At 38.8% G+C, this 22646-nt stretch overlaps 3 protein-coding genes across 3 annotated transcripts; all 3 read right to left on the minus strand.

The window, feature by feature from the left end:
• Positions 1-1655: 1655 nt before the first annotated feature.
• LOC111217023 (olfactory receptor 1M1-like) lies at positions 1656-2615 on the minus strand. The gene has a single exon (XM_022738705.1). It carries the CDS (start codon positions 2613-2615, stop codon positions 1656-1658), a length of 960 nt encoding a protein of 319 aa, XP_022594426.1.
• A 2366-nt stretch (positions 2616-4981) lies between these two features.
• On the minus strand, positions 4982-6061 carry LOC111217024 (olfactory receptor 1M1-like). The gene has a single exon (XM_022738707.1). It carries the CDS (start codon positions 6059-6061, stop codon positions 4982-4984), a length of 1080 nt encoding a protein of 359 aa, XP_022594428.1.
• Positions 6062-20713: 14652 nt separating this feature from the next.
• Positions 20714-21787, minus strand: LOC111217241 (trophoblast glycoprotein-like). Its single transcript, XM_022739022.1, has one exon. It carries the CDS (start codon positions 21785-21787, stop codon positions 20714-20716), a length of 1074 nt encoding a protein of 357 aa, XP_022594743.1.
• Between the last annotated feature and the right edge of the window lie 859 nt (positions 21788-22646).

Here is a 22646-nt window from a genome sequence, read left to right on the forward strand (position 1 = left end):
GTGTTTTGAATTTTGGATGTTAACTGACCGTTCTGTTTTTGTCTGATTGTGACTTTTGATAAGGAATTGGTGAACAAATAGAAACATAATATAGCTGTTGGTTTGGTGCCGACACGCTAGACTAGATCTTACTGTGCTGATTAGGAGGCTGGTTTCATTGAGACAGCGGAGTGACAGGCAGATATAACTCTATCATCATGATTTTAGGAGGATGTGTAAAAATTTATATTTTACTCGTAAATAGGTCAAATCTTGTTACTATGTAGTATTTGTTCTATTTGTTAGTATGTATGTATTGCTCACAACATCATCTTATGAAAAAGTCGTAGGTTTGCATATGGTAGGGACATGGCCCTACCAATATTTGAGTAAACTGGTTCACACAGTTTGGAGTAAAGTCAGGCTACATCTCCAGGACAACTGATGTATGCTAACATTTGATTTGCTGAAAGGGTGAGGACTATCTGGTTGTCAGTGTCAGTCAAGACCTCAAGCATGGTCAAAAATTTAATATTTCAGAAGACTCCCTGTCCTCTATTGTCTGAACTACACGGCACTGGTAGTCACTACTGAATATAAAAATGTTGATGTTGGATGAAAAAATACTGTTTGATTTTTCTTTTTTCCATTAACAAGTAATTTCCTAAAGTTTACTTTTAGTCTTTGATCTGTTGCTGTGTATGCTTTTTATTTAAATGTAAACATGTATGTATCATAAGATCTAGATCTTATTGATCTGTCATCATCTATTGATGATAGACAAAAAAACATGCTAGTCCCTTAGAGAGAACTCATGGCCACAGAGTAATCAGCTCTGTAGAATCTTTTATGGCACTGACTTAAAAGGTCAACTCAACTCATCTCAATTCAACTTTATTTATATAGCACCTTTCAAACAAACATGTATCCCAAAGTGCTTCACAGGCAGGATTAAAGCTGCAAAACGCACACAAAAAAAGATTGTGTAAGATTAAAAATTTACTATAATAAAACAATAAATTGATGAATAAAAGTCAATAATACACATCAATAAAATAAACTCCACAGATATAAAGTGATTTGAAAAAAACAATGATAAGTCGTAAAAGAATGAGGCAAAAGCTATGACATACTCCAAATTAAAAAGCCTGATTAAAAAGATAGGTTTTTCATTTCTTTGTGAAAATACCAAGAGAGCTCACGGTTGTAACATCAACAGGCAGTTTGTTCCATAGTTCAGGGACATAAAAACAAAAAGTACCTCTGCAAGTACCTCAAGTAAACATCATTACACAATTATTAGAGTTTTTAAGACAGAAGTCTTTTGTAGCAGATAATGGTGAAAGCAGTCAAATGTACAAATATCATAACATTACATTCAAGAAACAACCAAGTATAGTGTGTCTGTAAATGTTCTCCTGTTTGATTTGGTGCGTGTTTAAATAATGGTAAAATATGAAAAAAGTGCATATTAAGAAAAACATATTAATAATTAATAAGGAATAAATAATATTACTTTTCAAATGTGTGGGAACTAGGGCATTTTTAAGTAATGCTTATGATTCAGACAAACAGTAAAATAGGTTCCTTTTTGTCTCACCACACACATACATACACAGTCTGGACAGTTTCATGACAGAATTAAAAGCCTCCACACATTGATTTGGGATGGGTCGTCAAGGGTTCGTTTTCATTCTCCAGATCAGTGCCAAGACTCTGATTTTTATCTCTTTTGTTTTCAAGGAATATACAATAGGATTGATGCAGGGCGGGATGCATACGGCCAGTGACAGGCTCAGCACACGTTGGTCTGGGTCAATGGCTCGTATAAACAGTCCAAATAAGAAAATGCTGAATATAGGAATATAAAATATAGCAACAAGAATGAGGTGCTCAATGCAAGTGGTGAGAGCTTTCATCCTACTGCTGACTGATTTCATCCTACACACTGTCACTATGATGATGAAATAGGACAGAATAATAAAAGTAAAGGGGCCTATCAGATGGCCCAAAGAAGCTGAAGCCAAGGACCACTGTAATGAGTAATCATTACAGGCAAGTCTAAACACAGGTGCATAGTCACAGAAATAACTGAACACTCTGACAGAATTGCAAAAAGACAGTCGAGTCATGATTGCCGTGCTATATGCCAGTAATCCTGCACAGTACATCCAAGTCACGCCTATAATACAAGACATGATGAGTAGTGTGTTGAATAGGTTCTGACGCAGAGGGAAACATATTGCAATGAACCTGTCATAGGCAAGTACAGCAAGCGAATATGACTCCAGAGCTAAAAAAGCATAGTGGAAATACATTTGTAGGAGACATTGGTTGAATGGAACAAAGTTGTCCTTAAAGAGGAAAGTCTTAATCATGCTGGGAATAGTGCTTGTGTTCAACATTATATCAATGACTGCGAGGTTGACAACAGCCAAAAACTTTGGAGTGTGTAATCTGCGGTCAACAGCAATTATGTACACCAATAAAATATTGCACACTACTGTAACCACATACACAAATGCTAGAAAGATGATGTAGACACTGATGTAGGGAAACGACTGAAATCCAATGATATAGAAGCCTGGAGGATGAATGATGACAGAGTCGTTTAAAACAGTCCTGAGAAAAGACATAGTTGAACTCCACAGGTTGTGTGCTGGAGGACGCTGTCTGGACCTCGGTGTGTAAAATCTCTCCAGTCTGAAAAAGAGGAGAACAGTACATCTTATCATCTATCACATTACTCTTTCCAATCTCATACGTTTAACAAACATATAAGTATTGCATTTAAGTTACTGAAACCACATTTTCTCATCCTGAGTGATGAACATAGATGAAGTCAAACACAGACTACAGTACAACAGTTCTGGCACACCTGTTTTGCTGAAGATCATTATACACAATGTGACTCCATATGATGCTGCCACCGGTAGCGGCCACTGGCTGACTTCATGTCTGACATGTGTACAGTGGAAAATATACCTTCTTTACTAATCTCCAGAGATAACCTTCTACTCAAGAATAACCAGCATGAACAATACAGTAATGAGCAGTACCCTATCACTGACATTAAAGACTTATCCATTGAGATTGGTTTATCATCTTCCAACTTATCAGAAGAAACAAACATCTAATAATTGTTGACCTCATAAACTCATAACTTTATCTCAACAGCAGGGAAACATTCAAAATACGATAAATAACAGAACAGAAATGTAAATGTCCACATACATACTTGAATGATTTGACTAATAGTTTCATCTGTAAGTCAAACATAACCATTTTGAAACTGATTGTAATTAAAGTAGGCCGGTTTCATTGTTGTCTTTAGAAATATTAGGGATTTAAACAAGTCTTTTTTTTCCCATAAGACAACATTAAAAATTCTGATTGTTATCTGCTCTTAGATCCATGTATGAAGAGACAAGTCAATCGATTTGGGGGTGAAAACTTATTCTCATTTTGTGTTTTGAATTTTGGATGTTAACTGACCGTTCTGTTTTTGTCTGATTGTGACTTTTGATAAGGAATTGGTGAACAAATAGAAACATAATATAGCTGTTGGTTCGGTGCCGACACGCTAGACTAGATCTTACTGTGCTGATTAGGAGGCTGGTTTCATTGAGACAGCGGAGTGACAGGCAGATATAACTCTATCATCATGATTTTAGGAGGATGTGTAAAAATTTATATTTTACTCGTAAATAGGTCAAATCTTGTTACTATGTAGTATTTGTTCTATTTGTTAGTATGTATGTATTGCTCACAACATCATCTTATGAAAAAGTCGTAGGTTTGCATATGGTAGGGACATGGCCCTACCAATATTTGAGTAAACTGGTTCACACAGTTTGGAGTAAAGTCAGGCTACATCTCCAGGACAACTGATGTATGCTAACATTTGATTTGCTGAAAGGGTGAGGACTATCTGGTTGTCAGTGTCAGTCAAGACCTCAAGCATGGTCAAAAATTTAATATTTCAGAAGACTCCCTGTCCTCTATTGTCTGAACTACACGGCACTGGTAGTCACTACTGAATATAAAAATGTTGATGTTGGATGAAAAAATACTGTTTGATTTTTCTTTTTTCCATTAACAAGTAATTTCCTAAAGTTTACTTTTAGTCTTTGATCTGTTGCTGTGTATGCTTTTTATTTAAATGTAAACATGTATGTATCATAAGATCTAGATCTTATTGATCTGTCATCATCTATTGATGATAGACAAAAAAACATGCTAGTCCCTTAGAGAGAACTCATGGCCACAGAGTAATCAGCTCTGTAGAATCTTTTATGGCACTGACTTAAAAGGTCAACTCAACTCATCTCAATTCAACTTTATTTATATAGCACCTTTCAAACAAACATGTATCCCAAAGTGCTTCACAGGCAGGATTAAAGCTGCAAAACGCACACAAAAAAAGATTGTGTAAGATTAAAAATTTACTATAATAAAACAATAAATTGATGAATAAAAGTCAATAATACACATCAATAAAATAAACTCCACAGATATAAAGTGATTTGAAAAAAACAATGATAAGTCGTAAAAGAATGAGGCAAAAGCTATGACATACTCCAAATTAAAAAGCCTGATTGAAAAGATAGGTTTTTCATTTCTTTGTGAAAATACCAAGAGAGCTCACGGTTGTAACATCAACAGGCAGTTTGTTCCATAGTTCAGGGACATAAAAACAAAAAGTACCTCTGCAAGTACCTCAAGTAAACATCATTACACAATTATTAGAGTTTTTAAGACAGAAGTCTTTTGTAGCAGATAATGGTGAAAGCAGTCAAATGTACAAATATCATAACATTACATTCAAGAAACAACCAAGTATAGTGTGTCTGTAAATGTTCTCCTGTTTGATTTGGTGCGTGTTTAAATAATGGTAAAATATGAAAAAAGTGCATATTAAGAAAAACATATTAATAATTAATAAGGAATAAATAATATTACTTTTCAAATGTGTGGGAACTAGGGCATTTTTAAGTAATGCTTATGATTCAGACAAACAGTAAAATAGGTTCCTTTTTGTCTCACCACACACATACATACACAGTCTGGACAGTTTCATGACAGAATTAAAAGCCTCCACACATTGATTTGGGATGGGTCGCCAAGGGTTCGTTTTCATTCTCCAGATCAGTGCCAAGACTCTGATTTTTATCTCTTTTGTTTTCAAGGAATATACAATAGGATTGATGCAGGGCGGGATGCATACGGCCAGTGACAAGCTCAGCACACGTTGGTCTGGGTCAATGGCTCGTATAAACAGTCCAAATAAGAAAATGCTGAATATAGGAATATAAAATATAGCAACAAGAATGAGGTGCTCAATGCAAGTGGTGAGAGCTTTCATCCTACTGCTGACTGATTTCATCCTACACACTGTCACTATGATGATGAAATAGGACAGAATAATAAAAGTAAAGGGGCCTATCAGATGGCCCAAAGAAGCTGAAGCCAAGGACCACTGTAATGAGTAATCATTACAGGCAAGTCTAAACACAGGTGCATAGTCACAGAAATAACTGAACACTCTGACAGAATTGCAAAAAGACAGTCGAGTCATGATTGCCGTGCTATATGCCAGTAATCCTGCACAGTACATCCAAGTCACGCCTATAATACAAGACATGATGAGTAGTGTGTTGAATAGGTTCTGACGCAGAGGGAAACATATTGCAATGAACCTGTCATAGGCAAGTACAGCAAGCGAATATGACTCCAGAGCTAAAAAAGCATAGTGGAAATACATTTGTAGGAGACATTGGTTGAATGGAACAAAGTTGTCCTTAAAGAGGAAAGTCTTAATCATGCTGGGAATAGTGCTTGTGTTCAACATTATATCAATGACTGCGAGGTTGACAACAGCCAAAAACTTTGGAGTGTGTAATCTGCGGTCAACAGCAATTATGTACACCAATAAAATATTGCACACTACTGTAACCACATACACAAATGCTAGAAAGATGATGTAGACACTGATGTAGGGAAACGACTGAAATCCAATGATATAGAAGCCTGGAGGATGAATGATGACAGAGTCGTTTAAAACAGTCCTGAGAAAAGACATAGTTGAACTCCACAGGTTGTGTGCTGGAGGACGCTGTCTGGACCTCGGTGTGTAAAATCTCTCCAGTCTGAAAAAGAGGAGAACAGTACATCTTATCATCTATCACATTACTCTTTCCAATCTCATACGTTTAACAAACATATAAGTATTGCATTTAAGTTACTGAAACCACATTTTGTCATCCTGAGTGATGAACATAGATGAAGTCAAACACAGACTACAGTACAACAGTTCTGGCACACCTGTTTTGCTGAAGATCATTATACACAATGTGACTCCATATGATGCTGCCACCGGTAGCGGCCACTGGCTGACTTCATGTCTGACATGTGTACAGTGGAAAATATACCTTCTTTACTAATCTCCAGAGATAACCTTCTACTCAAGAATAACCAGCATGAACAATACAGTAATGAGCAGTACCCTATCACTGACATTAAAGACTTATCCATTGAGATTGGTTTATCATCTTCCAACTTATCAGAAGAAACAAACATCTAATAATTGTTGACCTCATAAACTCATAACTTTATCTCAACAGCAGGGAAACATTCAAAATACGATAAATAACAGAACAGAAATGTAAATGTCCACATACATACTTGAATGATTTGACTGACGGTTTCATCTGTAAGTCAAACATAACCATTTTGAAACTGATTGTAATTAAAGTAGGCCGGTTTCATTGTTGTCTTTAGAAATATTAGGGATTTAAACAAGTCTTTTTTTTCCCATAAGACAACATTAAAAATTCTGATTGTTATCTGCTCTTAGATCCATGTATGAAGAGACAAGTCAATCGATTTGGGGGTGAAAACTTATTCTCATTTTGTGTTTTGAATTTTGGATGTTAACTGACCGTTCTGTTTTTGTCTGATTGTGACTTTTGATAAGGAATTGGTGAACAAATAGAAACATAATATAGCTGTTGGTTTGGTGCCGACACGCTTTCAGGACCACGGACAGAGACTAGATTTAACTGTTCTGATTAGGAGGCCGGTTTCATTGAGACAGTGGAGTGACAGGCAGATATAACTCTATCATCATGGTTTTAGGAGGATGTGTAAAAATTTGTATTTTGCTACTCATAAATAGTTAAAATCTTGTTATTATTCAATATTTGTTCTATTTTACAGTACATAAGTATTGCTCACAACATCATCGAAAAGGGCGTTGGTTTGCATATGGTAGGGACATGGCCCTACCAATATTTGAGTGAACTGGTTCACACAGTTTGGAGTAAAGTCATTAGATAACTCTGATTTGCCCTCCCAGAGGGTACATCTTCAGGACGATTGATTTAGGCATGCTAGCATTTGATTGGCTGAAAGGGTGTGGGCTATCTGGTTGTCAGTGTCAGTCAAGACCTCAAGCATGGGCAAAAATTTAATATTTAAAATTATATATCAAAGTAGATATCAAAAGTATGTAAGCAATACATAGTAAATTAACCAGCCAGTAGCCAAATAAATTTAAAATGAAAACCTGCTTAGATTGTTAATACAGATGCATCCCTGGATTAGTAGCATTTTACTGTTGTAGCTCTGGTCAAGGTGGAGCAGGTTTTAAATGTGAGATCAAGGGGAAAAGGGGGAACTCCAACACTGGTAGTCTCTGTGTATAGTTTTTATTAAAATGAATTAAAACCTACGCCCTTGTGAAAGTGAGTTATCGATGGAATGTCCCCCAGAGAGACCTGAAACAACACCTGGTCAGAAACCTCACTCAGGTGTCACAATTGTTCTGATGGAAATCAAAGGTTGTTCTGATCCTGATAGATCAATAAGATCTAGATCATACTGATCTATCATCATCTATTGATGATAGACAAGACAACGTGGTAGTCACTTACAGAGAACTCATGGCCACAGTGTTATCAGCTCTGTAGAATCTTTTATGGCTGGTTTAAACTTGGGATGCATAAAGTTAGTGAAAAATAAAATATGGCCCCATGCCTGAGCCATCTTCCTCTCTCTGCTCCTCTCTTTCCTCTATCATCAAACATGACACAATAACCCCAGACAAACACATTTTTACCTTGCATCTGACACCCGAGAGGCTTTCTATTTCTGTCGGCTTCATTATGTCTTGATACACAACAGAGTGTACAACTAGGTAATCAATAAATGATCAAAGCTGTCATTTCACTTTCACAACAGTAAGTGCACATGCTTATACACCCATTCCATAACCGTCCTTGGTCTCCCATAATCAACCATGACTAATGAAAATATAATATTCATTGACTGTGACTATACACTGTTGGGTAAAGGAAAACAAACAGTAGAGAGCTCAAAGATTCAGTTCACTTAGACAAGGCTTTTCTCATACAAACAAAGCACAACTTCATGAGTCTCTTCAGAAAACATCCACAGTTTGCATAAAGTCGGAATGTATGAAGTCACTTAACAATGAAATATAACGACATTGACAATGAACAGAATTCCCTGAGGTGGCTTTTATCACCAAACAGGACACTGTGACCCCAGACAAAAGGCTTCTCCGCTGTCGCTTTGGCTCCTGGGAACCCTGCTAATGAGCCCTATTTGTGATGTCATTACCAAAGGATGCTGGTTAATGACCTTGCCTGTAACAAACAATCCTTTTACTGTTCACACTTAAGCCTAATTAATCTCATCTGCATCCATTAGGAGGTTTTGCACTCTTGCAATTAAAACTTTAGTGTAATGGGAAGGGGTATACACTGGTATTTGAATCATTAGTGTTCTTGAAAAGCTCACATAAACACCCTAATTGACTGATAGTCACCTCTGAAGGGCTGCAATGTCAGCCCCTACATACCCCTGACGCCCTTTCTGAAGTCACCTTTCTGTAATTAGTGGGCAAAGTGTGACAAACAATAAACTTTTGGTGCAAGTAAACTTTAGATTGTGTTCATAGTTACTTGCTGCATTGGCACTGGACACAAACTATGTACTGCAGAGGGCATCAAAATGGATGTAAGTCAGTGGCACCTGGGCTCATAAGACATCTAGAAGTTACTTTTTTACAGCAGCAGACCAATTAAAATGCTTCTTAACGACCTGAAAAAATTCAAAGCTGCTGGTAATGATGTTCTGGGTAACCACAGCTTTCAGAAATATCCACAACATGGTTTAAAAGTGGCAGAAAATACTGGAGGCACGAGCACTGATGTGAGAACTCATGTTTAGAGGTTTGTGTTAGAGAGTAAACATATGAGAACCAGGAGCAACCCAGGTGGGGTGCTGAGTTTGTGAGAGCTAAAACTTAGGAATGCACCAATCCAACTTTTCCTAAATGCCAATTTTGATATCTCGGTTCAGGATAAATGCCAATACCGAGAACTGATCTGATACCAGTGCTTTCTTTTTCCTGAATTTACAGTCTGCAAACCTTTCTGTGTGGAATTCATTGAGAATGATTTTATATAAGGTAACGTGGCCAGAGATTGCTGTGGATCTAAAAAGTGAGACAGTGGCCTTTTTTTTTTTTTTTTTTTATAAGGCAGGGTCCATGAGAACAAAGCGGAGAAGAATAAAGTAATAAGATAAGGAAGCTCTATTTAGTGAATGCTAAAATGTGTGAGTATGAGTTTGAAGTAATTTTCTCAAATGTTGAACCTGCAGTGAAATTAAGTGAACGATCATTTATGAACAACTGTAACATGAAGCTTTAGGGTTCATGGAAAATGGTGGCCATTTGATGACTGTTTTGCATAAAGGTTTCCTCAGAATGTGTTGTCTTTTGTACTCATTGGCAACCCCACCATCCCATTCACTTCTAATGGACGAGGGAAGAGATTAATTAGGCAAAAGGTTCAACAGTAGAGGATGCGTTTGTTTACAGGCAAAGCCATTAAGCGTCATTCCCCAGTGATTCCATCACAACTGGGACTCATTAGAGAGGCTCTTAGGAGTTGTGTCATGTCTTTTTTGATAATAAAATGAATGTATATTGTAGATTCTAAGGGGAATCTCATGAAAGTGTCAATCTGAACATAAGTAAATCTTATCTAAATATGAGTAAGTCTAAGACAGGGCAATAGATAAAGATATATTTAATCTCTTCTGAGTTCCTTGCAATGCAACTATTGTATTTTCAAGCCAATCTATTTTGAAATGGTAGACTGACCTTGGCTAACTTGTAATTCAAGGCAGGTGCAAATACTAGGTTTGGCTTTGATTTATGTGGGGTAAAAATAGATGACTGGGCAGCAGGGTCCTGATGGCAAGACAGAGAAAAGCCCCTTGAATTGATATGAGCAGAGAGGAGAGCTCCAACAGTGGATTTAAAGTTTCTGTTTTTTTTTTCGTTTTTTTTTTTTTACTTGGAAAAGGCGTACTTTTCACAATGAAAAGACAGAATGAAGAGTGAGCTGTTAGATGCAATGTTACATTACATTCTCACTCATTCATTCTGGTAAATCAACTAAAATCTGACTTTATAGGTTTAATCTACTTAGTCCACCTGATCCCGATCATGTACAATTTTTATTTTTTTTTGGACCTTGAGGGAAATGACAACCTTTCCATAATATAATATAATATTATTTCCATCCATTTATCAATACACATCTATCAATACTTTCCTCGTGGCAGCCTTTTTACTTGCTGTCGGAGTTATTCGTATCAGTTTCTTATCATTAGTAATCCACCCCTCAGATGGGATGTCCACCATGTGTACGGTATCACATCTAAGAGGAATGTTTACACCAAAAAATATGGAAGTTAATGGCGTCATCTATCCCACACAGTCTCCAACATATCTCACTGCTTCCCTGATGTCATTTTTGCAGGGGTGTAATAAAAAACCTTACAAGATTTTTCTAGCAAAATTATCACAATGTCGTTGAAGTAATTGAATTCCATTATGCTTGACATATTCTTCTCCAGCCCTGGGATATTAAAATCCCCCTCTTTCTCCAATTTCTCTTTTATAAACAGTGTATTCTAAGACTTGGACTGGAGACTGGAGAAGGATAAGCTTCAGGAGCATGGACTTATACTCATAGACTTATAGCACAGGCTTTTGTGAAACAGTTGCCCCCGGGCTCAAAAAGAAAGACTTGTTCTAATTATCAAAATATAGTCTTACCTTAAATCAATAACTTTTCATGCATTAAAGTTTTAAGGGTAACATTTTAACAAACTTCAGCTGCTGTTGCTATGATTTATGGCTGTGCCCAAACTGCCTTATCTAGATTTCTCTCATCCTGACGTTGATTTATGATTCTTTTCACTCCAAGCCAAGCACTTGTGTTCTCACTACAGAGAAACGGTGTGAAATTAATTTGTGAAACTTAAAATATAATTAACTTTCTCTGGGGGACATGACAGTCAGCACAGGTGTCACTCAGCTGTGTGAGCTTCCAATTTACACCAATAGCATTTGTTATTCTGGTGACGGCTGTTCTTTGCCTGATAATAACACTGCTGTCCTTGACCTTAAAGATAAGCTGTAATATGTGATGTGTTCACTTTTTCTGTTTTTCTAATCTAAAAATAATAGGAGGACATGATATTCATCTTAATGTCAACAGAGGACAACACAGCCATAGTGTTGGTAGTGATCTTAAAGCAGGACCATTTACAGATGAAGTAACCATAAATGTAGCTTTGGCTGAGTGAATTAAATACCTGACATATCAAGATGCTTAATTGATTGAATTGATCACAAAATCTTGTAAATTCAATATTGCCATAGAGTTTTCCTGCTCATTGATTAGCAACATTGCCTTCGGTGGACTAATACAACCAGAGATTTTAAGGGGGCTAAAACCTTTTACTGTTCAGACTTGATCCTAGTTAATCTAATTTGCCTCTATTACAAAGCATTGGACGCACTATGAAATCTCCCAATTAAAATCTGCAGCAGGATATTATTACATAGACACAATGGTAATCTACATTGATTATTATGTGGAGGTACTGAATATAAGACAAATAATAATAACAGAGGTCAATATTTAATTATTGATAGTGGAGTTTCACTTGATTACACAACAACTACAGATGGCTAGTCATGCATGTTCTTGGTTGACAACATGTGATCTGTGAATGATTGAAGCCATGATGTAGTACTGTCAGATTTAGGGTGTGTACAGAGAAGAATGAATGAGGCTTACATGCCTGAAGAAGAAAGGAGAAAACACTGGAATTGTGAGCATTGCCGCTAATCCATAATTATTTTAAATCCTTGCATAAGTAGGAGTTAAAAAATACTGGTTTGTTACAGCAGTGTAATGGTGCAGCAAACCACTACGGTGTCCTTGAGCAAGGCCTTAACTCTAAAACGGCTTCAGTGGCCAACAGATCAGACTGTGGTACTCCTTGGCAGCGTCCAGGTTGTAATGTTCAGCTTTTGCTGAGACTGGCCTGACCAAACCAAATGTAATAGCAAAATGCAGAGATATTTTGTGATAGCTCCACCATGTGGCCGACATGGGTGATTAGCTTCCTCTGCAAAAATGTTCAGCATAGTCCTGTCAGCGTGAAAAAATACAACAGGGATCCTTTGATGCAACAAAAATAAGAATACCACACTGTACTGGCTCAGCTAATCAATCAGTTAAGCTGGTGTTGTTGTCGATAATACTACAGAACAGTAAACACTGAGAAATAAGGATAATAATTTACTACACATTAGAAAATTACCCAAGTGGAGAGATGATCCTATCAACACTTTCAGGCAACCTAAAAACTGGGATAAGTGAACGGATCGTGAGCCAGGCAGTGCGTGTTATGGGAACAGATTAAATGCACCAGTGAGTTTGCCTGGCACTCACAGATGTGGAAGTTAAAAACACATGCCAGTTGACTGTGTGCAGCTGCTTTGTAGCCAAATGGCCACACGAGGGCAGTAGTTCACAGATTTTAATGGTGAAGGCCATAAAGGGTGCAAAAAGTTAATGTGCATTCACATGCCCAATGACTGATTTAATAAGTTTGCACTCTTCTGAACAACACAGCCCACAGAACATAATGTTGGAGCTGGTTTTTATCAGATCAGTATAATAGCATGTTATTCAGGATCCAGGAGTAGTCAGTGCTCTGTTATTTTTAACAAAATTTGTCAAGTCTTGGGTGTGTTTTGCTGTCAGAGATGTCATGTGAGTTTGGTAAATTCATGAAACCATTTTGACAGAATGGCTCCAGGCACATGTGCTCCAAATACAAATAGACAGATATAGATATATATGGTTGAGGGTAAAAATGGTGAAAGTGTTGTTCTGTAAAGGCGTGTACTGTGGTTGAATGTTGAAATTCAGTTCGAGACTACAGAGAAGAGAGAGCTCTTCAAATGTTCAGAAATTGACAGACAGGTTGTCAGAACAGATGCTTTTTCCTCTGAGGTAACAGGCCGATGTTTTGACTGGTCAGAGGATCAGCACCTTCTGTTGAGTGAAGGACAGCATGAAATATTCAAACTGCTGAGACTGCATTTATTTTCACAGCCATTTGAATGAGAAGCTGCCCATCACAGACAAATATTGCTCAGACTCACTGGCAGCTAATTAGCAGAGCTACAGTAGATGGTGATGTGATTAATGGGAATGAGGTTTAATGAGCACTAAACACCTCAAAGTAATGAGGATGAATAATTGTTATAAGGCATCTAAAATGGTTCAGTGATAAAATGAAAAAAAGCAATTTAAACTGTTCTCAAGCCACAGCAGTGTGCTTTAGTCAAACATACCAGTAGGAATGTAGAGCTGTACGTCTGATATGTAGAGTGTAATTCTGTTTAGAAACACAAGCATATGAATGTTCGAGGCAGCTGCTGAGAAGCACTCAGTACCATGGGAAACAACTTGTAAAAACTGCTGTGGATAAGGCTTTTATGAAATCACAGTACCATAAGGTCATCAGCAAGTTTGTCTGTGATGCTTAGAGAGGAACCCACAGTAAGGTGTAGAGCAGTGGTTCCTAACTTGGGGTCACAACCCTTGGTGCGGTGTGACACAAGACAATTAACAAGCTAAGACATCAGAAAGAAATATTTCTGCTACATTTCCTGACATTCCTCTATTTTTTGTTTTTTATACCTATAGATTACTGAATAGTTTTGGCTTTTCAGTCATTTACAGACTATTCAAATAAAGCTGGTGGAAAAAGTCACTTTCTACATGACCTGGTCAAAATCTATAGACATGTGCAGCTGGTGATTATTCACCAGTTTCTTTGTTTTAAGGGTTCACAATCCAAAGGGGTTGGGAGCCAATGCTATATAGGGTATTTGACTTCTGAGATGCACTTTGATAACTGCCATGGTGTCTGGATTATATCCTGTGCATCAGCAGCACTTTTTCAATCATGCTGTTAACTGGATTCTTGTTAACCAAATTACCTAACCTCAAATGTGCACCTGTGCCCTCACTGGAAAGAACATGACTGAAATTAACGTGTGAAATCTGAGGAATTAATGTTTGTCCTTCAGTGGAGAGATGAAGGTGAGAACTTGCTGTCTATATCTTCCTCGTCACCTCATCCCACATAGTGCTGACTATTTCATGTTAGAAATTGACAGACAAGTCTGTGGTCTTAATTAGTGTATAGATCTGAGACACCTGTACAGCTTGTTAAGACAGAAACTGAGCTCCTGGTCAAAGGCCAATCGACCAGCCAACTGTGTTTATCCACAGCCCAGGATGGATCAAAACCCAGGCCCGGACTGCAGTCGTCAATGTGCTCCTGATCAAAACCGCAGTGGGCCTTTGTGAGAGGCCAGACAAAGTGTTCACAAAATCAGACTACACCGGTTCCCATGATATGTAATTATACTGCAGACTAGACATAAAATGGAAATATTGACTGGAGTACTGCAGGTGTAAGCTTCTTTCATAATTATCTCTCCAACTGAGATGTATATTGATTCAGGAGTTTTGAGTGTATGAAGTCAACAAAATAGTATCATGGCATGCCAAATGTGTAGTATTCCCTGGGTGCATCTATCATCAAACAGGACACAGTGACCCCCAGACAAAAGATTCACTTGTGCCTTCTTGACTCCTGGGAGTCTTTCTAATGAGCTCCATTTGTGATGACTTTGCCGCTGAATGCCGGTTAATGCCCTTTATATAACAAACAAACCTTTTAGTGTTCAAATTTAAGATAATTAATCTCATAAGAACCCATCAGGACTCTCAGCTGTAACAATTAAAACTGGAAAGAAATTTGTGGGGGTGCACACTAAGAATAAAGTCATCAAGATTGGCCACGAAAGATGTCGTTTAATTTAAAGTAAATACGGTAATTGTCAAATGGCTAACCATTCTCTGACACATATCTAGAGCTGTGTGTTTTTCAGTGGTGGTTTAACAAATCCTTCCTGCCTTCCTCCAGCTCTTCCTCTTGAGGGAGTCCCCATCACCGCCTTGCTGTAAATGACAATCCAATCCTCCTAAATCTCAAGTCAGATCTCAAGTGGAATTCTGTGCGATTGACCTTTCAAGAGATAAGGGAGACACTGAACAATGATAGACACTAGAGGAGCATATTTACTCAGCATGCATTCTGATCTTTCATTATTTCCTCCATACCAAGAATGGAAGAGTGGAATACCAAGTGATACAGTATACAGGTGTGCAGAGGGCTGGGTATGGTTTTAAAATGTTCAGTGTCTGTGGAAATACAATATCTGAACTTCAGTGCCAGTAGAAACAGTAATTTTTTGATGATTTTTTTCTAATTGATTAATTTTAAATTCTAATTAATTGATTATAACACAAATCAGGTGCACGAGAATTTAAATGAAATACAGTCTTAAATGACAAAAGTTAATATAGGAATAAGTACAAGAATCTTGCCGGATATTCATCACCAACTTTCGTTACTTCAAGCTTGAGTGTGGGACTTTTCCATATAAATTAACATTACATACATAACATACATTCATACATTCAAGCCCTTGCTAAATGAGATCACACTATGCTGATCAAACACCAGGTGCATCTCTCTGTATGTATGTTTGTGCTCGAGCTCAAAATGTTTCAAATTCCAAACTGGTTTTAATCATTCTCAAGGCAATCAAGGAAAGACGCATTTAATCTTCAGTCCTCTGTGCTCATTAGATGCTCCTCCTGCATTCTAAGAAAGTGGTCGCTTGTGTGACATACAGTGCTGCAGTGTGTATTGTTATACCTGGAGGAGACATAAATGGCAATGTCAAGCTGCTTTCTCCTTTTCTCTATTGCCATTTGTGAAAACAATGAATCAGAACTGCAATACATTTATGATTGTTGTGGTGCAGTGTGCTTAAAATTTATCTGTTAAAGTGACAGTATTTTGAGATGCAGAAGAAAGTTCTGCTTGCCGGTTTTGGATAGGACATTGATATCAGAAACAAATCACTTCATTCCATACAGTTCCCTTCTAATAAAGAGGTCATTTTTACCTTTTCTGTCGTTTTCTGTTGAGCTCATATTAGATGTAAAGTTTTCCTGTTGAATTTGTGCTATGAAACTTTTAACTCTCCTCTATCCTTGGACATTACAGAAAGTTTAACTCAAGCAGTTTCTTACTAGACAGATTTGACTTTCAGCCCACTCCTGCCCACAGAAGCAGCCCTCCTTCTCCTCTTTTACAATGCCAAACCCTGTCTTATCTTCAGACATCAGCAGAGGCACATCCAGCAATCAATAACCAGTAATCAGCAGACTACAAACCTAGCAAACTAATTTCCATTTGTCACATAAGGAACTTCTTACATTCAGCATCTCAGGACACCAATTTAGTTACATTTGCTTATGTGTGACTGCACCTATAGTGGTTTGGTGCAACCTCAGCCTGCAACACTTAGTGATGCATGTGTAAAGGCAGCCATACTGTTCAGTCGGAGTTATGAGACATTACACACTCAGAAAGCACATCATGGTGAACGCATTCCTTTGGAGGAAAGATGGAGGCCATTTAAAGTTCAGATGCTCCGATATGATTGAATCCTCTGATAGCAGCCGTTGTTCAACATTATATTTTCGCATTCATTTCAGACACCCCCCTCCCCAAGTTCATAGTTGGGACTTGGTCTCCCAGACATTCATATATAGAGCAAGACGATGAGTCATCGTTTTGCATAAGGCAAGGACATTTGGTGCCTGGACTAAAGAACTCTAATGAATCTTTTCTCTACTCCCCTTTTCTTTATCTTTCCCTTGCCGTTCTTCCCTTTTGCTGGGCTCAGCTTAAACCCTGTCCCTGCGTCCTTACAAAGTCACTCAGCTGGATAAAGTCATTTACCTGGATGAAGAAGAGTGAGAGAGGGGAATTGACAGAGGGAGGGAGGGAGTAGGGCAGAGAGAAAGTCTTTGACAAATGCTGTATTTGTAAGGAGAATGTAGCTGAATGGAAGAAGAACAAAGAACTGAAGCAATGACAAGTGAAGTGTACGGAGAGTGCAGAGTTGATGCCTGACTACATTGAAAGACAAAGTCAGACTTTTTGACCAACAAAAGAACATTGTGTTGTTTCTGTTTCATTATTTATAGCCCAGAATCCCAAAAAGTAGAAAAAGCCATTGGTTGAAGAGTTTAATACCAAACAGAGGAAAGATGCAGTCAAAGACAGGCTGGAGTTAGACTGATAAAATAACAAAGATAAGGTCATTAAACACCAGTTATTTATGTATGGTAGTGTCCAGTTCATCGGACACACGATGCACAGTTGTGTAGTCTTTGACATTAAAATTGTGAGCGTGTTAGAGAAGGAGACAGCAGAGAATATGTGATCCTAAACAAGTGGAGTGCTTGTGGTTCCACTGAAGTGTGTGTGTGGGTGTGTGTGTGTGTGTGTGTGTGTTGTGTGTGTTGTGTGTGTTTAGACCATTTGAGGCTTATATTTCGAGATATTAAGTACAGTAGAGAACCATGAAGCCCAGCACTTGTCCTGAAATCAGTCCTTAAAAGAGCACCTGCAGTAAGATCCTCTCTTTTGTTTCATTCTCTCTCTCTGTACGATGTTAACATTATCATCTACATGTCTTGGGTTTTCTTCCCATGATGATCCAGTGTTACTCCACTCAATTAATTATCAGATGACAATAATGTGTCACTGACCTGGACCCATATCTATGGTGAAACCCAAACTCTAAGAATGACCTCAACTAGAATCTTTTGACACAGTCACATTTCAGTATGTGCCACATTAGACATTTGTAGGTAGTTGTACATTAACATTGGACTGTTTGAATAAAGCCCAAGAACTTAACTTCTATCCAGACCAGTGGCATGCTCTAGGGGTGTCAATGCTAGTCAGCTAGTCGATCCACTACTTTGGCATCAACTGAAGCATCCTTGAAACTATTGATTGGTTTGCAGAAGATGAATCTTGAGGATTTTGGTAATCCCTTGACTTCTACTCTACCAAAGTTGTAAGACTTAACAACTATTGGATGGATTCCCTTGAAATTTGGTACACACTTTCATAACCCCTCCCCCGGGATGAAATCTAATTACTTTGGTCATCCCTCAGTTTTTCCTCTAGCACTGTCATCAGGTCAGAAATTGTAATTCATCCAATATTTTTGTTTACGACCATGTACCTGCAAAATAACATTCACTAACACTGTGGACTCTTGCTATCTGGGACATGTATATACAATGCATATAAAACACATGCATGCACACTCACTCCTCCAACTTTTACAACCACTGTTGCGACATACTTCTCAGTCACTGTCATGTGTAATTTGTATGATGTTTGTATTTTTTCAGTCCCATACATGTAGATACTACTTATTTACATAATACTTATTTTGTGACTTCAACTTTGTGTTTCCCCCTCACACACAAGGTGGAGTTCCAGTAGTTTATTTTGTCCCTTTGTTAATGAACACCATCCTGGAACTGTATGGCTCACTGCTGAAAATGTTGTTTATGACTATGCATTTAATGCATGATGTCAAAATGAGTCAAGTCAACACACTCTTATTCTTGAACACTGCTGTCCATATGATTGGGTTTATCTCTTCTCCCTACATATACAACATGACAGTTTATGGTACACTGCCATGTCACCTGACATAAGAAGTGACGATGTCTTACTTTTGATGTCATCATTATATAAAGGCAGCTCCTACACTGGTGATGTAATGAAATACTCACTTCAAGAGCATCTATCTATCTATCTATCTATCTATCCATCCATCCATCCATCCATCCATCCATCCATCCATCTATCTATCTGATGTGAGGTGAGAGATGAAGACAGGCAAACTCTTACTTGTTCATGAAAGAAAAGTCATCACAAAAATTCTCTTTCACTTACACACACACACACACATACACGCACTCTCCTATTTTTTCCCTCAGGTTTTCATGTTTGATTTTGGTTCCAAAAGCCTTGTGATGGTAATGTAGACCCTTAGTTAACACAGTTGATGAGCTCTGGGCCAAAGAGAGATACCGACTTCCCGGGTCGATCGCCATTCTCCACGGTTTATTAGTCTCAGTCGTGGTGAGATTAACGCTGCCTGCCCCTCTGGTGCTGCAGAAAGGAGCAGATGAGATAGTCTATACTTTTTCTGGTGAGCCCACAATGTGACATCTCACTGTAGTTCAGAGTATGGGTCACAGAGAGCATAAGCATTCACTGACACCTGCTGCTAGCAAATGTACAATTTTATTTTTACAAAATATACAGGGAAACATTTCCTCTGTTTTATGTCTGGCACAGTGCTGCATGAAGTCAACATTTCCTGACAGTGATGATAAAATGCACTGACATTAAGAACACTGCTAACTCGCCATTTCTATTTGACCTTTTATTAATGTTTCGGCTGGATTTCTGTGCCTACAACTATCACATGCATGGTTAGGTTTTGTCTCTTCCTCTTTTGTCCCTCTACTGATAAACTGACCTGGAGTGAAATGAAACACATGTGTCTTATTTTTTAGAGATCAAAGACTGTTTCTTAGGGACAAGGTTGTAAACTTATCCCATGTGGCTGATGATGAAATATGACAGTTTACTCCAGCATCGCCTCCTCCAACACACGTCAGATTTCCTTGCCTCACCTTACCTTCACAAGCCTCCCTCTTTATCATCTTCCTCCCTCAGTAGATTACAAGCAGAATTGCTTTGTTTGTTCTCCCTGCGGGGTTTCCTGAATTAATTTTATCAAACTGTTTGCAAGGGCTGCAGTTTTCAGTAATACCACTGATTCACCATTTGATTCAAGCTCTTTAAATCTGAAATTCTATATAACATTACTGTATATTTGTCTCTTGACTAATAAGATAAATAATACTAAGTTAGACTGTGTGAGTTAACATGATGCATGAAAAGCATTCCTTTTTTGAGGATATACTTCTAGGCTATACAATATGATATACATATATATATATATCATATCTATACAATATATACAATACTGCTTAGAGGTTAAAGTATTCAGTTGTGCAAGATGAACTCTTATTGTATCTTAGAGTCATTTAACTGTGTTTGGCTCAGTGCCTATCCCAGAGTGAGAGGGACAGCCCACCACCTGCAGTTCATGGCCCAGCTGCTGAAAATGATGAAACTGCTTTTAAAAACTATTGATTCTGATTGTGTCAGGACACTGCCAGGGAATGTCCGCAGTCTTTTAGATAAAGTACTTCTCCAGCTCGCCATCCCTCCTGAATCACTGCCTCCCGTGTTCCCTCACTACACAGCACCGGCCTGAGGTTTCAGCTGGTCAAACAGACACGTTGGCCAGTCTCGGGTCTGAGTCCTGCTCGTAGCGGTAATGGTAGACCTCCATCTGGTCTCGGCACGCCTCTCTGATGTTGTTGAGCCACCGTTTGATGCCTCCCCGGTTGAGATACAGCACCATTAGAAACACCACTCCGATCAGAGCCAACACTATACCGAGGAACACGTATGAAACCGCCTCGAGGTTCTCGTTCATACAATCCACGTCCTCTCCCCGGAGCTTCTCCACAGGGATCCCCCTCTTGGCCTCCGGCTCGCTGCACAGGAGAAGCCCCACATCCGGGCACTGGGACGAGTTCTTCAGCCAGTAGTAAAACGCCTCCAGTTCACAGTTGCACAGAAACGGGTTTAATGACAAATAGACGCGTATGCGCCTTTGCTGGTACAGATTGGTTACGTTTTCCCACCCGATGCTCTCTATGGAGTTATTTACCAGCACTAACGCGTGGAGGTTATAGATGTCTAAGCTCATCAGGGGGATAGACTTCAGTCTGTTTCCCGCCAACTCCAGCCTGTGGAGGTTGTGCAAACTTTGTGTGCTGAGCGCATATGGGAGCTGTACCATGGCCGGAGGCAAAATAGAGTCATTTAGGTAAAGAGAGCGCAGCTCAGGTAATCCGTGGAAAGCCCTTGCCGAGATAGACTCCAACTGATTGTGGCTCAAATCCAGCAAATGCAGTCGGGGGAGCCCCAGGAAGGCGTAAGGTTCAATAGCCTGTATCCCGTTATAGGACAGAGAGAGTGTTGTCATTTCCAACTCCGTGCCGTTGGTCATGAACGCACCGCGCTGTAAAGTTGAGATGTTTCTCCCCTTGAGTATCAAGGTGGACGTCCACTCCGGTATGTCTCCTGGTACCTCAGTGTCCTCCCCGTCACGGCACGTCACCGTCCCCGAGTCTCTGGCACAGATGCAGGACGACGGGCAATCATCATCCGTCCTGACAGGCGAATACAACAAACACACCACTGCAGCGTAACACAAACACCACTGGTTCCAAGTAGAAAAAAGACGCTTTGAATTGTTGGCACTGTAAAATATCCACATCTTCTCCCTCATATTAATCTCAAAGCAGGTATATGCCGGTGTGTCTTGCAAAGAAGAAGGCGACCGACTACAATCCTCTGAGGTAGGCTATGTAAAGTCTCAGTCCGGCATCGGTTACTTTGAACCGTCAGAACACAAAAAACGCTCCATCCATGGTCGTCTCGGTGCTGCGTGTTTCTGTTTGGAGAAATGATGATTTTCCTTTGGATATTTACGCATCGGAGCCGAGTAGAGGCTGCGTGGAAAGCTGCTGATCCGCGCTCCCTTGGTGGTATTTTTGACGCCTGTCACACAGAGAGAGAGTGAGAGAGAGAGAGAGAGAGAGATACATGCTGCAACGCAAGTACTTTTCATTCATCCCAATTTGCAATTCGTTGTTTATTGTTCGAAAGAATGGTGTTTTCAGAGGAGAATGTTATATGGAGAGAATATGAATACTTGAAAGTTATTAAGAGCAAAATGATTGTAATGTTCACTTGGTGTTGCCTTAGGAGATAGTCTTGAGTTATCGTGGCATCATTCTGCCTTTGGAAGAATCTCAGTATCACAGCCTAAATAAGGAATCCTTTCTCAATAATCAGAAGTGTCCACCGTTGTGTTAAATGTAATTGTGAAACCCATTTCCACCAGTTTGAACACAAATGACACCATTTATCGTGACTAGATTGTTGTAGGATAATTTAACTCCAAAAGAGTTCCCACCATCATATTTAAGCCTTAATTTTCAGATCCTTATGTTTGCTGCACATTAACTGCTGTAATTACATGAGGGCAGTGAACCCTCTATAATGGGGCTTTGGTCAATTCTTTCTGATTGATCCCTTTTCCAAAGAAAGAAAATTCTCTTTCAGAGTGTTGCTCACGCTCACCA

The sequence above is a fragment of the Seriola dumerili genome, unplaced genomic scaffold, assembly GCF_002260705.1.
Source record: "Seriola dumerili isolate Sdu_G_001 unplaced genomic scaffold, Sdu_1.0 BDQW01000040.1, whole genome shotgun sequence".
Taxonomy (NCBI): Eukaryota; Metazoa; Chordata; class Actinopteri; order Carangiformes; family Carangidae; genus Seriola; species Seriola dumerili.

What these genes read in the sequence shown, in the direction of transcription:
- LOC111217023 (XM_022738705.1), bottom strand. Translation starts at nt 2,615, where the DNA reads ATGTCTTTTCTCAGGACTGTTTTAAACGACTCTGTCATCATTCATCCT.
- LOC111217024 (XM_022738707.1), bottom strand. Translation starts at nt 6,061, where the DNA reads ATGTCTTTTCTCAGGACTGTTTTAAACGACTCTGTCATCATTCATCCT.
- LOC111217241 (XM_022739022.1), bottom strand. Translation starts at nt 21,787, where the DNA reads ATGAGGGAGAAGATGTGGATATTTTACAGTGCCAACAATTCAAAGCGT.